Source organism: Abramis brama, assembly GCF_963993115.1.
Source record: "Abramis brama genome assembly, chromosome: 16".
Lineage (NCBI taxonomy): Eukaryota > Metazoa > Chordata > Actinopteri > Cypriniformes > Leuciscidae > Abramis > Abramis brama.
The window spans coordinates 25,040,265-25,056,872 of NC_139978.1; the positions used below are offsets into that span (position 1 = coordinate 25,040,265).

Here is a 16,608-nt window from a genome sequence, read left to right on the forward strand (position 1 = left end):
TCCGACAGACGTACGCATCGATTTACAGCGAAAGAGCAATCCCTGACGCATGACGAATGCTGAAGCGCAGACTCAGAGTGACTGGTGTTTTGTTTTGCTCTATCCTCAGAGGATAGAGCAAAACAAAACACCAGTCACGAATTTGAAGTCTAAAACAAGATTTTTTAAAGAGAAATGTCATAGGATTTTAAGTTTGTTTTCTAGCCCTATTTGTTTGAACCGCGAGAGGCGTCAACGCTACTCATACATTGCATCAGGGGTTACTCTTTAGGCGCAAGTCAACTTGCATCTGCTAGTTATTTTAGTTTTTAAAGTTTTAAATATATATATATTTTTCTTACAAAAACCCATTGCTTTGCTTCAGAAGGCCTTTATTAATCCCCTGGAGCTGTATGGATGACTTTTATGATGGATTGATGAACTTTTCAGCAGGGTTCCAGCCACATAGGCTATCTATCTATCTATCTATCTATCTATCTATCTATCTATCTATCTATCTATCTATCTATCTATCTATCTATCTATCTATCTATATATATTTGCTTAACATTCTCATTTGCCAATGAATTTTTCATGTGAGATCAGTTAGGCCTAAATGTTGAAGCTTGTCAATAGTGATGTCCACTATGATGATGTCAGGCAGCAGTCATATTAAACAATTTTCAGAATGACAATAACCTTTGAGGAAATTATTTAATGACTGTTACGAGGCCTACTAGCTACACTGCAGTGTCAAATATTTTAATACAAACTGCGCAATAATTCTTTAACGGATGTGTCATCAGTAGAGGCTGGTCCTAATATCATATATTCACGTCATTAAGTCATAATCACAGTACAGTGTATGACTCATTCGACATATTTCTACGATGAATAACTTGCCAGTTGCCATCCCATAGCTTACTTTTAATCGTTTCACTAGGCCTATAACGGCAAACTAAACTTCAGTATTCTGTACAAACAGACTTCGCAGCTTCTAATTAATGGTTATCAGCCGCAGCCTCAGAAAAGCCGTAATAAAATGTTCAACTCCCATCTCGTGATTCTGTGTGGCGTAGATTATCGGATGTGGGCGGGGCTTCAGTCACCGGAGATAAACACTCGCAGGACTCCAGTCCACATCAGTTTCGGACGCTTAAACTTTCAATGAGGGCAAAGCAGGTAAGATAACATAATTCAGAACTTTTACTTTTAAGTAGTTTTTTTCTGTAGTATGAACGTGCACAATCAGTTTCGAGTTTATGCGGTTTCGACTTGTGCAGTTTACAATGTCAGCTTTCAGTGTGAAATGTAATTTACTAAAATAACGTTCACAGTTTTGGCGCGCAGACTAAGATGGATCACGTGCTTTGTATTTTAGTATGATAATCAAGTTGTTTTTTATGGGTGGCTTTTTTGTTAAAAGCAAGTTTATCTGTGAACCATTCCCAATACTAGTTTTTGAATCACCAATGAGTCGAATCTTTTGAATCAGTTCAGTAGAAAGATCAGTTTACGGATTCATTCAGTAGACGTCGACCAGTGCGTGTTCTTTTTGTGTTATGATGAGAGTCATAAATTGTTTAAGGTCGTTTTAACTGCATGGTCATCTTTTATTTTTTACATATCCCTTCCACCCCTTTGCCTTTCTCTCCCTGATACGAACTGGACTGATTCACACGTTTTGTCCCAGTTCATTCAGTTTGTTCACAAACAAGATGATTCGTTTATTCATTTCGTTCATGAATGATGTCTGGTTTATTAAGGTGCTTATTCGTTGTGATATGGTGCTGTTGGTCTTTAAAGACAGGAAATAAGAAAAAGACATAACTGAACGAAAAATATGACTATCTGTGCATGGAAGTGAACGAAAAAGATGTTCACTCAAATGTTCGTTCAAACGAAACGCTAGTTATTTCGTTAGTGACGGCGAGGCAGATGCATTATTGTAGTGTAGCCTAAGTCCTTGATATTGTCTTGTTCCAGACTGTCGTTGGGAGCCACAGACTGCGAGTGTTCGGCGCTGTCTCTTTAAACCCGCCCGGTGTGAAAAGTTCAGTCAAGGTCAGTGTCAGTGTCTACCCATCTCCTCCCCACAGTTTCCGTCTGTCGGCTACAGTAAAGCGCTATATTATGTAACAAGCTTTCTCACGATGTCTCAACCACGTCTAAAACCGGGCTAATACTGTATTCATTTAACATATACGTTTACTAATTGGTCTTTTATTCGCAGAGGGCGGTGAGGAGGAGAGTTCTGCGCGGTTTGGTGCAGAGATCAGCGTCTGTTATCGCGAGCGCAGCGCGGCAGATGGCTGGCGACGGCGGCGAGGCCAAACGTCTCCCAAAGAGACCGTTTCACGGTGAAATCGAGGAGAACTCCAGCGCGAACATTGATCAAACCGTCAAGATTCAGCCCGGGAAAAAGACTCCGTGTGAACGGCGCGGTAAAGAGAACTCTGCCGTCAAGTGTACGGGTCTGACAAGCGGCTCTGCAGAGGTGAAGATGGACCAGACCGCTCACAGTCCCCAGACGCGAGAGGACCCGAACATTTTCTTCGACGAGGACAGCAATCACATTTTCCCAGTGGAGCAGTTCTTTGGGAACCTGGATGATGTTGTTCAGGTAAGCTAACGTTAAACCGATTCAGAACGTTTTATTATGATTGGGAATCAGCAGAAATGCAGAGAAATTTAAACTGAATTTAATTTCGCCTCAAACATCTGTGGCCAGCATTTACGTTTGATGGGTCTAAAATAGTTCATAATGGTTTAAATTAAAGTAAAAACCGTCTTGATTTAATGTGAAATTTTTACGTGGCTGGTGAAAACTGTCACGTGACCAGAGTTTGACGTCTGTGTAGAAGCTCTGTAAAAGGAAGCGTGTGGTAGAACGAACGGTAGATGTAATATAACAAAGTGTGTTCATATTTCTAATTATTAATGTATTTAGGTGCTCTGTCTGATATAAATCATGGTCAAAATACAGTACATGTCAGCTGAGAAAGTCGTTGCCCAGTTATGAATAAAGGAGAAACAACAACAACAACGGTAAAATACCGCAGTATAAAGTTGTAAAAAGTCTGTCGGTCTCTCTATTTGTCTAAATTATTACTTCCCTCTCCCCAATAATTGCCAGATAGTAAAAAATTATAAATAAATAAAAAATTGGAATTAAATGGGTTAAATATCAGTTGAGGAAGGCCCATGCAGGATGTGAACTTTAATTTCCCTTTGCCCCAGTAACATAACTCCAGATAAATAACATCCAGCCAGATGGTTTGTTTGCACACAGTAATCCTGAAATATTGAGGTTAATACAAGACCATGTAGGATTATAGGAGTGAAGGTCTGTGAATTCTCAATTGGGTGTCAAAACACAGCAGGTGTCGGGTTGATTTCATGATGCATACACTCAACAGCCAGCTGTCATTAATACAATTTTAATGTCTTTATATGGCTTTGTTTTGAAACATTCTGACCTGATTTGTTTCAGGATTACCCACGCAGAACCCCAGGAAGCAAGAGAATGAGTCGGAGAGAGTACAGGAGCATGCATTACTATGCCAAAGAGGACAGTGAAGATGAGCATCTATGAGCACACGATCCCTCTCAAACTGTCTGCCAGAGTTTTGACCTGAAGCCTGCAGGAGTTCGACTGACCCGGGAGGAGTTTTACAGTATGCTGGTAAAATGGACTTGATTGTTTTAAAGCAAGCTATTTTATTCCAAGATCCTTCTCAATTATAATGTTTGAGCTACACTGAGATACACTGCGTTGATTTATCAGTAATGTTTTCTTAAGAAATTTTAATGAGGTACGTTATCAATGGCAAAAATGTAAGTACATCCGTAATTATAAACTTCAGAACATTGTGTGCTGCATTAATGGAATGTACAGTAAGAGGGTTTTGTTCTAGACTTGAGGCTAAAACCATCATGTGATTGGGGCTTGTGCTGAAAGAAGGCTATATAATATATGGAAAAGTCTCTTGACACAGTGTACCACAAGGTTGATCTGGCAGCGCTGACCAGCACACTGGGTTTTCTACCACTAGTCCTTACTGAGCTTTAAAAAAATCAACAAACATAATGTTATCAGAGTCAAGTGCCTCAAGTTTGCTGTTCAGACTTTGAAACATTATGAATTTGGCACTTTTAAACATTCTCTGTTGAGAATGAATAGGTTTGTTTTGGAAAAAAAAACTTTATACTTCAGATATGGTGCTGTATAATTGAAAATTAAAGCATGTTATTATTTGAACATCTTATGTTTTTTGATATGCTTATGATGTAAAGGTTTTTTATTGAATAGTATCTCAAATTAAGAGTTTTATTGTAAGATATGAAAAGTTGTAATTTTTAACCAATCAAGCTCTTTTATGCATGTTGCTCCACTAGGAATTTGTCTGTATATGAAGATATTTGTATCTTATTTGACTGGATTTGCACTAACTTCACTAGTAGCTCAAAGATGTAACAATTTAATATGTAGTTTCTTTGCTACTATGTACAAATGGTCTGAGGTAAAAATTGTGATTGAAGTTTATATTTTTCTATTGAAGTGAAAAATCAAGTGCTAATTTTTGCTACCAAATGCCTTGTATGTACATGACATGTCATTATCGTATCTTCAGTGTATTATCATACAAAAGTACAATACTCCGTCCAGAGAAAATAAACCTCATGATTGACTTCAGAATATGACTTGTGTATATGCGTGTGCAATTTTATTTATTATTATTATTTTATTTATTTTTATTAACTTTTTTTCATATTTAACTTTTAGTTTACTAAAATGAATTTTTTTTTTTTTTTTCCTCCAGGGAAGGCTTTATGTATTCTGCACAATAAATAAGACCATTGTTTTATAAAAGGACTACAAACATTTGCTGTACAAGACATCCTGTTCCCGCACATGCTTCCAGTATCTGATGATACCGTAAATCACTGGCTTCTGGCAGAAAGCAGGAACAGGAAACAAAGATAAACCCAAGACTATTTTCAAATACTTTAATTTAAATAAACCAGTAAAAATACAAATATAAAATCAGTCACTTTTATAAAACCCTGAAGAAGTTCATTACATAATTTAAACATAAATGTTGCTTTGGTACAAACATTTGTCTGGAACTAAAAGTTGTTACAATTAGAAATTCTGAAGCACAATATAACCCAACAATAATGTGATAAATGGCTCTGAGAAGCTCACACTATGCTGCATATTTCATAAAAGGATTATGGATGTCATTTCATTTCACAGTCTTCCTGACCCGCTTGTAGATTTTCCGGGAGTCACAGCTGAGCTCATGGGCCCCTTTCTTATGGCAGACAATGTGAACCAGCTTGAGATTCTCTCTTGTGAACAACAGTTTGTAGAAATAATCCACGTTTATATCTCCGCTCTTACTACCCTTCAGTGCCTCAGCGAGTGCAGGGATCACAGTCCTCTTCTTTTCTATCCTGAAATATACATCAGCTTTTCTCATTTAACTGGAATTCAGAATAATTCATATTCTTAAGTTACCTTTACCAGAGGACCTAAATACTGAAATTAAAATCTATATCAGTAGAGAACATTAAGATTCAAGTGTCTTATGTTCACCAAGACTGCATTTATTTTAACAAAAATACAGTAAAATAGTAATACTGTGAAATATTTACTGTGATACACAAGTAAGATTGAAAATAATAATACTTTTATTCAGCAAAGATGCATCAAATTGATCAAAAGTGACAGTAAAGACATTTATAATGTTACAAATGATTTTTATTTCAAATAAATGTTAATTTAACTTTCTATTCATCAAAAAAATCCTGAAAAATGTACCAGCAGTAAATCTGAAGGATCATGTGACACTGAAGACTGGAGTAATGGCTGCTGAAAATTCAGCTTTACCATCAAAGGAATAAATAACATTTTCAAATGTATAACAATAGAAAACAGTTATTTTAAACTGTAATAATATTTCACAATATTACTGGTTTCACAGTATTTTTGATCAAATAAATGCATCATTGTTGAGCATAAGAGACTTCTTTCAAATACATGAAATAATCTTAATCATTCCAAACTTTTGACCGGCAGTGTGATTGTTTAAACATTGACATTTAAGATGCACTACTCACACGTGGTCCAGATTCCAGGTGCTGAAGAGGATTCTGCTCTCGCGGTTCCCATATGGGTTTATTGAGTGGAGAGATATGCAGTTGTTCTCATCAAAGGCACCCTGTTAAAGTAAAAATCTTTTATAGTCTTATACAAACAGAAACTTCTGTACAACAAAAGCAGGAATTTTACATTTAAATGAAATATCTTTGATATTATTAGGTTTCATTATTTTCCTTCGATGGACTGAACTGAATGAGACTCATTAGAAATGACTAAACTACAGCACCTGGCAGGAGAACCAGCCCTCTTCAGTGCAGAGCCTGAGGACGCCCTTCTCCGATCTGTCAAAATAGGTGCCGTTGTATCGTGCAGCCTTCAGTTTCTCTGCCAAGATCTCCACCACCTTTTTATACTCACTTTTTGTCTTGGCATTTGGAATAGTCTGGGTATATCCATCAACCTATAGACAGTGAAGAATATATCTCATTCAGAGTGACGGCAGGTCTCTTTTACTGCATGAAATAAATGATACACTCCACTACATAAAATATCTTCAACATTTCAAAAACTAACATTTAAAGCAGAACTGAATGCAGTTTGTCACACCTCTTTTAAATATCCTCGGACTCTGTTCTCGCAGTTATACTTCATGTAAGCAGACTTGGTTTTAAACCGGGCATCAATACCTGATATATACACATAAGAAAACTGAGAAAACTCACAAATACAACACATTTCAATACATTAAAAATAATTATGTGTAACCTGGACATGTACGTTCTTTGTGAGTTATATCCAATAATATAGCCTCATGACAATTTATATGAAGCATTAAAATAACACAGAATCAAGATACAATATACAAAAAGGCCAGGTTAAGTTCAGGTCAAATGGAGTACCCCAAAAACGTCAAAACATTCATGATTAAAACAACAAAATGAAAGAAATTTTTGCAAGAAATGAACCCGTTCTGTATGAATAGCATAAACGTTGCCTCAGAAGAGTCAGTTACAGTAAAGAGAAAATGTGTACTTATATTCTTTTCCCTCATTTACCTTCAAACCATTCCTTATCTTCTTCTCTGCTCTCCACCTCTGAGTTGTCCCTCAGGTTCTTCAGAAGGTCTCCCAGTATTCTGCGTCGTTTGGGAGACTGTTCATCTGACAGAAGGTCTTTTGCTGCACTGATCAGAATGTCTGTGTGTCTGTCAAATCCCAGGACTTGGTTTATTTCATGAACAACTGTAGAAAGTGAAAAGCCAAAGCAATATGATTCGTGTCCTATTTTATTGCAATATTATTTTCTAGAAATGTTTTCCAGTTTCATTCCGACTGTCAGTCAATGAAATAAACTCACGTCCATTCCAGCTCTGTCCCTCAGGCTGGAGAACAAGTTCTGTGTTATCTGGAAGATTTTGAAAATATTCTTCGGTAACTACAGTTCCATCCTCGTACAAGCAAACCTGTATTCCGGAGCTGGATACCTGTGCATAAAATATGAACTATGAATGCTTGACGCATTGTCATTAGGCTACTGTACAATGCGTTTGGAGCATTGTACAGTAATGACACTCTCTCCTTAATAAACCACATGGAAACACATTTTATTATACCTTTAGTACATGACATCCTTTTTTAATCAGCTCCTTAAGATTAAAAGCCGCAATTCCGTATTTTTGGGACTGGTTGGCACTTCTGATCTTAACCAGCTTGGGTTTTGTTAATTTGTGCATGTTTTGTCTTCCGCAATGATAAAGTTTCTTTTTCGCCGTAAGTCTACATGGGCGATCAAAAGACCGACATGACGCGCGCTGCCATCTTGTGGATGCAAATAAAAATAACACGGACACGTTTAAACAACATAAATGTTTTAAAATAAAAAAGCAGATTGGTATTTTTTTAAAATAATTTGTAATGAATTATTTGAATTTTGAAAGTTATTTTGAACCTACAAATACACTTCCAGATACATGCACACACTTACAGAAGGGACGAAAGAATGCCCATATATGGGAAACAAAGTTGACCTTCTGGTGATTTAGTTCCTCTGGAAAAACCCCAAGAAATTGCATAGGAACAAAGTAACCCAGTTCCTTATGACTGCTTTTTGATTGTTGGTTGTTGCATTTTTGATTTTGATGTCGTGTGCATCCCTGGGGAGAAATCAGCTATCTTCCATCTCAGTTTATTAACTGAGATTCTTTTTGCTTATATTGCTCTGCTGTATTATCTTAACTTGAAAACCTCAGATGAGAACAAGTTATTTTTTACATCTATTGCTTGACTGCTTACAAGGTAAATAGCCTGTGTAATTTTCCACTCATACAGGACTGCCCTGTTGAGATTGGATAAACTGAAGTATTATAACCTGTAACCTTTTGATGATTTGCTACAAATATTAATCATTGTGTAACCAGTATTTTCATCTTTTGTTTAAATAATTTTTTATTTTATAAAGACAAACACTGTTAAGTTTTACTTCAGCTTACAAAGACAGTTCTATAAGTAATAGACAGAGCATTATATCTTGCAAGACCAAGGACAACGAAGGATCCAGGAAAGATTCTGCTGGAGGGTAAGCATGAATTTGATCAATGTGCCTAGTTGTCAATGATTGTTATTGTTTCACGAGGGTGTAGGGACACACCTAGATTTACTGGTATAGATTAAACAAGCTAGTGAAGATTTAATCCTATTCAGACCTGACAGCAAAAGACTAGCTATTTCGATACTAGGGGTTCTTAAGGAAATGAGATGAATACCAGATCTCACCGCAAATTATGAAAATTATTATGATAATTATAGAGCGGTTCATTTTGTATTACAGAACCACAAGAATTAGCATTTTGGAGCCATGGGTGTCCTCAGGATTTTCGCTTGGGGTTTTTAAAAATAATTTATGAGTAAAAAAAAAAAAGGGGGGGGGGGTACTATCAGCAGCCTACAGGTACTTAATTGGAACCAAGTAAATACCAACAAAATTTACAAATGATACTAGTCTGTCTTAAGATATACGCCTAGTTCAAATCGTTAGGCTTAGGCTATACGTGTAGGCTACTGTTTGTCTAACTCATATCATGGCTGCCAGCAGCCATATCCCCCGTAGCCCACTTAAGCTAAGCAGGGTTGAGCCTGGTCAGTACCTGGATAGGAGACCTCCTGGGAAAACCAGGTTGCTGCTGGAAGAGGTGTTAGTGAGGCCAGCAGGGGGTGCTCACCCTGTGGTCTGTGTGGGTCCTAACGCCCCAGTGTCTGTCACTGTCAAAGAGCACCATCCTTCAGATGAGATGTTAAACCGAGGTCCTGACTCGGAAAAAAATCCCAGGATGTCTTTCGAAAGAGTAGGGGTGTAACCCCGGCATCCTGACCAAATTTGCCCAGTGGCCTCTGTCCATCTTGGCCTCCTAATCATCCCCGTATATATACATATATATACTAATTGGCTTCATCACTGTCTCCTCTCCACCAGTAAGCTGGTGTATGGTGGGCGTTCTGGCGCAATATGGCTGCTATCGCATCATCCAGGAGGATGCTGCACATTGGTGGTGGTTGAGGAGATCCCCCCCCCCCCCCCCCCTCCCTTTATGCAGAGCACTTTGAGTGCAGAGAAAAGCGCTATATAAATGAAAAATGTAATGAATTATAATCATTATTAACAAGCATTAGCCTACTGTTAGCTAAAAAACTAAAATATTGACTCAGGATACTAAGGATTTTTTTAAGGTCAGATTCTTGCCCTGCCAAAACATTTACTAGCCCTGCTTAAATAAATAAATAAATAAATAAATAAAGATATTGCTTTTGTTGTTTTTGACCTATGCAACCTAACATTTTAGATAGCAATAGCACAAATCTCGATTCTAACGATCACTTCAAAAACGAATACTGGCCTAACTAACATTTGGTTCAAACATTAAAAACAAGTAAACTGTCATTAATAAAATAAGAAAAAAAAATGGCAAGCATTAGCAATAGCACAAATAAATAGGCCTACACAAGAACAAAGATAGGCTACTTAATAAAAGGTGTTTGTGAAACCGTATTATCTGAAGTAAATATACAGATAGGCCTACTTAAGCTATATAAGTTATTTAGTTAAGAGCAGTGAGTGATTCTCTCTGTTTTTTTATGTTTGATTAAATTTTTTGATTAACATTATAAGGTAGGCTAAATGTGGCTGTCACTTTAAATGTAAAAATTTCAAATGCCATCTGGAATGCAGAACTGAAAAAAACACTTAATTTAGTATAGACTCTGAGACGATCAACCAATATCTGTGAATGCTTTGTGAAAGAAAAAAATATTATAAAACCCGCTGGTAAGTCGTATCGTTTAATAATATTTTGTTAATGAGGAAACTGCGTAACCTGCAGCTTTTTAATAACATTATCACGAAAACTGTTGTCCGGATTTTGAAGGCAGTTGACAAATATCAACAGACCTATATAGGTTATATATCTTACTCCCTTTTTCTGTCCGAATCACTGTTATCTTATATATCCACTGTGATACTGTCACATCCACCGTCTGTCTTCCTCATCTGTCTCTGCACTACACTCCCCAGAATCCTCCTTGGCGCACACCTGCACTCACTCTCCTCTCTCTCCTCTAAGTAGTAATCACCGTCACCTGGATCCCATCACCAGCTCACCTTTATATTCAGCACTCAGTCACTCACTCTTTGATACGTGTTATTTCTTTATTTCCCTCACATTTAGAAGTGAAAGTAAAATTTCCTCCTCACAAGTTGTTGCTTGGTGTGTTTTCATTGGCTCAAACATTTTACATGAATAGGATAGAGTAGGCTATATTTTACCGACTTGCATGGTTCATAAATGCCATGAAAACACTAAATTCATAAAACACTATATGTCCATGGGGCATTTTCTTGAATTTTATTTATAGATTGGATTATTTTATACCCTTGTCTCAGATTTAGACTTTTAAGAAAATCCATTCTAATAAAATATGAATAATTACATGGTTATTTATTCCATTTCAGTATTTATCCACTAAAATGTAGGCCTAATTTTCGTGATCATCATTTCCATAAAATGCTATAAAACACATGTATTATTTGGTAGAAATGACGCTGGGGTTGAAATGTTTGAGATGTTTCAGAGAAAATTATAAAAACTAGAAAGTTCTTGTGATGTATGTCTATTGTTGGACATTGTTACACTTAAGAAAACTTGTCAGAGTGTGATGTTTTTTTCCGTTTATTTCCTAAATCTGCAAGCCAAAAGTGCCCTTAGTTGAGGAAACACCCAAATGTATTGGTTTACAATGAGCTAATCCTTTTTCTGCTTTTTCTGCTTCAGTTTGTCTTCCAAAGAATGCATGTCTGCAAGAAGCTGTGGAAATACAACCTACGACATCTGAGTCTTGAGGAGTCTTGAAATGCTGTCGCCTAGTCTCTCAGTTTTGATCTATAATCCACTCCATACTGTTTACTGTTCTGACACACATCAGACCATGCAACTAACACCACAGCATTGGAAGCGTCTGAAGTTTGTGCTCAACTAAACAATACCAATGACATGTGAGAAATGTTTGCTCACTGCTCACATTAACTGAACAGAGTTAGATCTAGACTGTGACCATGTTCACTTTAAGGATTACTATTCTTACAATTATTATTCCTCTTAACTTTGAACATTGTTTTTGTCGATGTGCTCATGCTGAATATGAGATAAACAAGCAATGCTGCCCCATGTGTGCCCCTGGTAAGACTGCAAGTTATCATAACTTTATTTCCTTGTCAGTATGGTTCACTCGCATTGCATCTGAGATTTTCTCTGTACGCTATGGGGAAACTCAGTTTTCTCAGAATACTGAAGACTGTTTACGTCTGTGAATTTCACAGACAAATGGCCTTTCAGCCTGTCAGAATGGGCGGGGCCGACTGCCTGATTAAGTCGCACAGAAACGGCCATATAGTCAGATTTACTATCCTTCAGCGCGAAGACACATCTTGTGATGACTCGATGACTCTAGCGGCATCTGACACTGAGGACTGGGTGAACTCTGGCGATGACTCCCACCCAGCGCCTAGAGAGACAGACTCAGCGAGACTTCAGCAGGACTCACCAAGGCAGTAACTGAGCTGGGCTTAGACTTCTCGGGTCCGGAACAGCCCAACCGCAGCCGCCTCGATGAGTGGTTCCTGCAGCCGGTGCTGCCGTGTTATTGCGATTCAAATAAAAAATAAACACCTTCACAAAAAGAGCATTTCAAAGCGCGGCAGGCTGCTATCTGTGGCTCTCCAACCCCTTGCCGCCCAAAGCCAGGCTTGGGAAGCCATTCCGGGAATGTCGAATTGGGTTTTAGAGATAATAAAATGGGTTTTACACTTCGGTCTCGGACGCCAACTCTCATGTCCTCTGAGCCGAAGAACGGGTTCTGCTAGAAAAGGGCGCAATAGAAAAGGTTTCCGCAGCACACAGCGAGTCAGACTTTTACAGCCACTACTTCTTCGTCCACCAATAAGGATCCTCGACATGAGATCTCTGAACCGCACTCTAATAAGACGGCCGTTCAGGATCCTAATTTCATTTTCGGCCTGGTGGAAGTGGATCCCTTCGCGTCGGAAGAGAATACCCACTGGGCAACATTCTTTTCAAAGAAAAACAACGCTTTTTTCCCCCTTTGCGCCTCTATGCCTTCCCTTCGGTAGCACCGCTCCCTCAGGTCATCAGCCGAATTAGGAAAGGCAAATGCTTTGTCTGACTCTGGCAGAACCAGCCGTGGTTCCCGGGAATGGTCCAGCTTCTGTCTGCAGCACTGTGACCGATCCCTCTGAGTAGGGACCTCCTTTCCTAACTTCCCAAGCAAAAGGGTCAATCTGGCATCCCCAACCCGAGTTGTGGAGCCTCCACCTGTGGCTTCTCGACTGGAGGCTCCAAGCCTTCCCCAGAGTCATGAACACGTTCTCCGCTTATTAACGTAAACTAGGTTCCCTGAAATAACGGGAACGAGCATTGCGTATCATGCCGTGTTACTGCACATATGCGCGAGTCAACACTATCGCAGTTCAGTTTAGAAAATCTGACTATAGATGGCCGTTTCTGTGCAACTTAGGCAGTCGGCCCCGTCCATTCTGGCAGGCTGAAAAAGGCCTCTCAGACGTGAACCAATCAGACTTCAATATTCGGTGAAAACAGTTTCGCCATAGCGGACAGAGAAAATCTCTGATGCAATGCTCGTTCCCGTTATTTCAGGGAACCAAGTGTTTTATTTTTTTGTCTTTTTATTTTATTTATTATTATAATATTAAAAGCAAAGTTTGTGAAAATATATTACTTCAGTAAATGTAATCATTTGTTTGGTTTAAAAAATTAAATTATAATGTGCTTTTCTAATACTCATATTTCAAAACAGTAATGAAAATAATGTTCAGCTAGAAATCACACAAACATTTTTTTTTGTGTTGCTAGGAAATTGTGTTCTTTGGCACTGCACAGATGAAATCAGCACAACTTGTCTTCCATGCCCTCCATTAACTTTCACTGATGAACCAAATGGCCTCATGAAATGCTTTCCCTGTTCTGTATGCAATGCAAGTGAGTGTTTCAAATTTATATCTGTTCATCTAAATTAACATTGGTGAAAAATTATGTCTGTTAATGCAAATAGTTGAACAGTTGCAAGTTAGTTGGTCTAGGAAAACTAAATATAAGTTCCTCAAAATAATATAGTGTAAGTGTAAGTAACTCAGTGCTTTATTGTTTCTACTTACTCATTTCCATCCTAGACCGAGGTTTAAGATTGAATAAAGCATGTACTCGGTCGTCAGATACTGTTTGTGGGCCACTGGAAAGATTCTACTGCATTGAAAAAAAGAAAATCAGCTGCATTTTTGCTGTGCAACACTCTGAATGCAGACCTGGACAATATATCAAACAATCAGGTAAATTATAAAAACCTATGATATAAATGTATATGAGCAAAGCGCAACACTGATTATTGGTATCTGCAAAACAGAAAAAAAAGGAAGTTTTTAAGCAAATACACAGTATAGTGGCTTTATGTTGACATTCTCTGCAGGTACTGGCTCCACAGATACTGTGTGTGCTGACTGTACAGGTGACACATATTCAAATGGATCCTTCTCATCCTGTTTACCACACACAAAGTAAGCGCTCACTTAAACTGCTTGTATGTGCTGTTTGTCATTTTCGACAAATCTGATCCTGATATCATTCACAGATGTGATGCCATGGGACTTACTGAAACAAATCCAGGAACACAATCATCTGACAGTGAATGTGGAAATCACCCGACTGCTTCAACAACCATAGCTATTAGTGTTATAGTTACTTTAATAATAATAATTACAGGAAGTGTTTTTACAATTAAACATATCAGAAGAAGAAATCAAATATATAAGGTAAACTTTTCTCACTTTGTTTCAGATATTTTGTAGTGTAGTGGCATATGAGACATTTGAAATTATAAATATAAATGTATATTGATGCATTAAAAAAATTGTGATTTTATTATACATTTTAACTCATTCTGTTCACACAGGGATACAGATATTGATAATTTATTGCTTTGTAATATAAAATTGACTAATATATTTGATTGATTAATATTGATTAATATAAAAAATAAAATTGAATAAAATTGATTAATGAATCAATGAATGATTTAAATAAATGAGCAATTTAAACAGGTAAAACTACAGGGTAAAGGGAGCTATACAGTTAATCAGCTTACATGGTGAGAATCTTTAATGGCATAAAATGTTAGATTTTAATTATGTGTATTATCATGTGATTGTTATTATGGTCTCCTGTGGTTTGACTGTGGAAACCCATGGAAGACATACATTCTTCATGTTTGTGCAAGCTATGAAAAGTAATACTTTCCTTCGCTTTATTTTCAGACAGGATAAATGTTGAGCCAGTCAGCTTAGAGGAACAAGCTATGAGAATCTGAACAACCCAGAAATGACTGCAGTTTTCAGTCTGTCTTCCACAAAAATTCTCAAGACATTTTCAAGCCTGAACTCCAGTGATTGGAGCAAGAAACAGTACTAAGTTGGAACAAAACCTTGCTAATGGATGGAGTGAATCCATAATGTTAAACTGGTATCAGGCATTAATCTGAATTACTATGAACTACTGAAAAAAATGTGACATCTAAATTAACAGGTTTTAACTGTTTATCACTGAATCAACCTAAATACATAAATGTATTTCTGTCATGACAACTCTCGGAGTGATTGGCATGGTAATGGGTATGACAATGTTGTATGTTTGGTCTTGATCATATTTTCAGATCATATAACTGCATTAATAACTTAAGCTTGTGTTCAGAAACACTTATGATTTAACACATTAACAGTTTTGTATTCATTACAAAGTTTATTGACCATTGTCGCTGGAAAACAATTGTTAATACATTAAATGATTATCTATACGCTAATTCATAATGAATAACTAACTCACTGTTATTCAGATGACCAAGTTTATGAATCTTACATTAGTAATTATAGGCCTAATGACTGACAAATCTCTAGCACGACCTGTTAAAAAGTGTTCTTGAAGAGTAAGGTGGGCTTTAGCTTGGGTTGTTAGACTGTTAGGTTTAAAAAAAAATGATTTAAACAGGCTACCTGGAGTGAAGTTATCTGTGCCTGTAAATATTTGTAAATTGAAAAATATTTGTAATTATATATTCTGTAGATATTTTATTGCATTTATTTTTGAATCTATTTGTATCTCATGTTATTGTCATGGATTCAGCCAGCATGCCATCAGCACCAGGCACAAAAATCAATTAGAGCATTTTTTTTTTTTATAGCTTTCTTAGTTAACATACATTGTGATTGTATTTAAATACAAATTACATTTTCGTTTGATGTTTATATTTCGTTTCATTTATAAATATAAAACTTTTAAATAAATAAAAGAAGGTTTATACAAAAACGTGCTATGATTCGATTCTTGTCATTAAAACCCAAAAAGAATGTGTCTACAAGATAGGGAAAAATCACAAAACACGTTTTGGACAACTCCAGAAAGACTGAGCAAATGGACACTCCCAGTTGCCCAAAACATGGCCTACAGTTTCAGAAGAAACTTCACAACAGGATGTATCAATGTAACTTCCAAATTTCTGCAAAAAAAAAAAAAAAAAAAAAAAACTTGACAGGATAAAATCTGTAAGCATTTTTATAAGATATTTCTAGCTATTAACTAGCTATTTCTGAGGAAGTGACCAAACATGGGCTACGCCCTCTTAATATCATCAAAAATGTTGTTCCCATAATGGATGGAAATGAGGTAACAATGTTCAACCGCCAACCACAGTGGATTCAGGGCAAACAGAAACCATTGAGCCACTATTATTGTTTCTGAAGAAAGAGCATACAAATTTCCAAAGGAATGGCCTGGTATCTCGAAATAAGTCAGAGCTTTGATTCACCACCGAGCCACACGGTGGCAATATGCAGCAATCCTCGCACTTCTCTCGTGCAGAAAAGCGCCAGACCGCTCTTTAATTCACCCTGGC

The 16,608-nt window shown here is 37.1% G+C and overlaps 2 protein-coding genes and 1 long non-coding RNA gene across 4 annotated transcripts; 2 read left to right on the top strand and 1 right to left on the bottom strand.

Moving 5' to 3' along the window:
• The first annotated feature begins 813 nt into the window (after positions 1 to 813).
• cUnh1orf174 (chromosome Un C1orf174 homolog) lies at positions 814 to 4,683 on the top strand. 2 transcript variants are annotated; one of them, XM_084138423.1, is made up of 4 exons: positions 814 to 1,161; positions 1,966 to 2,043; positions 2,213 to 2,602; positions 3,473 to 4,683. In XM_084138423.1, the coding sequence occupies exons 1-4, from the start codon at positions 1,147 to 1,149 to the stop codon at positions 3,572 to 3,574; spliced, it is 585 nt and encodes a 194-aa protein (XP_083994549.1). In that variant the 5' UTR covers positions 814 to 1,146; the 3' UTR covers positions 3,575 to 4,683. The 2 variants fall into 2 exon arrangements, with proteins under 2 accessions (XP_083994549.1, XP_083994550.1); XM_084138424.1 differs by lacking the exon at positions 1,966 to 2,043 and having other exon boundaries at positions 857 to 1,161.
• A 292-nt stretch (positions 4,684 to 4,975) lies between these two features.
• dffb (DNA fragmentation factor, beta polypeptide (caspase-activated DNase)) lies at positions 4,976 to 7,871 on the bottom strand. The gene is made up of 7 exons (XM_084138403.1): positions 7,701 to 7,871; positions 7,445 to 7,571; positions 7,144 to 7,329; positions 6,695 to 6,774; positions 6,375 to 6,548; positions 6,106 to 6,206; positions 4,976 to 5,439 (listed from the first exon to the last, which is right to left on the bottom strand). The coding sequence occupies exons 1-7, from the start codon at positions 7,818 to 7,820 to the stop codon at positions 5,229 to 5,231; spliced, it is 999 nt and encodes a 332-aa protein (XP_083994529.1). The 5' UTR covers positions 7,821 to 7,871; the 3' UTR covers positions 4,976 to 5,228.
• A 311-nt stretch (positions 7,872 to 8,182) lies between these two features.
• LOC311098292 lies at positions 8,183 to 13,649 on the top strand. Its single transcript, XR_014609446.1, has 3 exons — positions 8,183 to 8,662; positions 11,409 to 11,813; positions 13,524 to 13,649. It is a non-coding gene; the product is annotated as an uncharacterized lncRNA (long non-coding RNA).
• Positions 13,650 to 16,608: the final 2,959 nt, after the last annotated feature.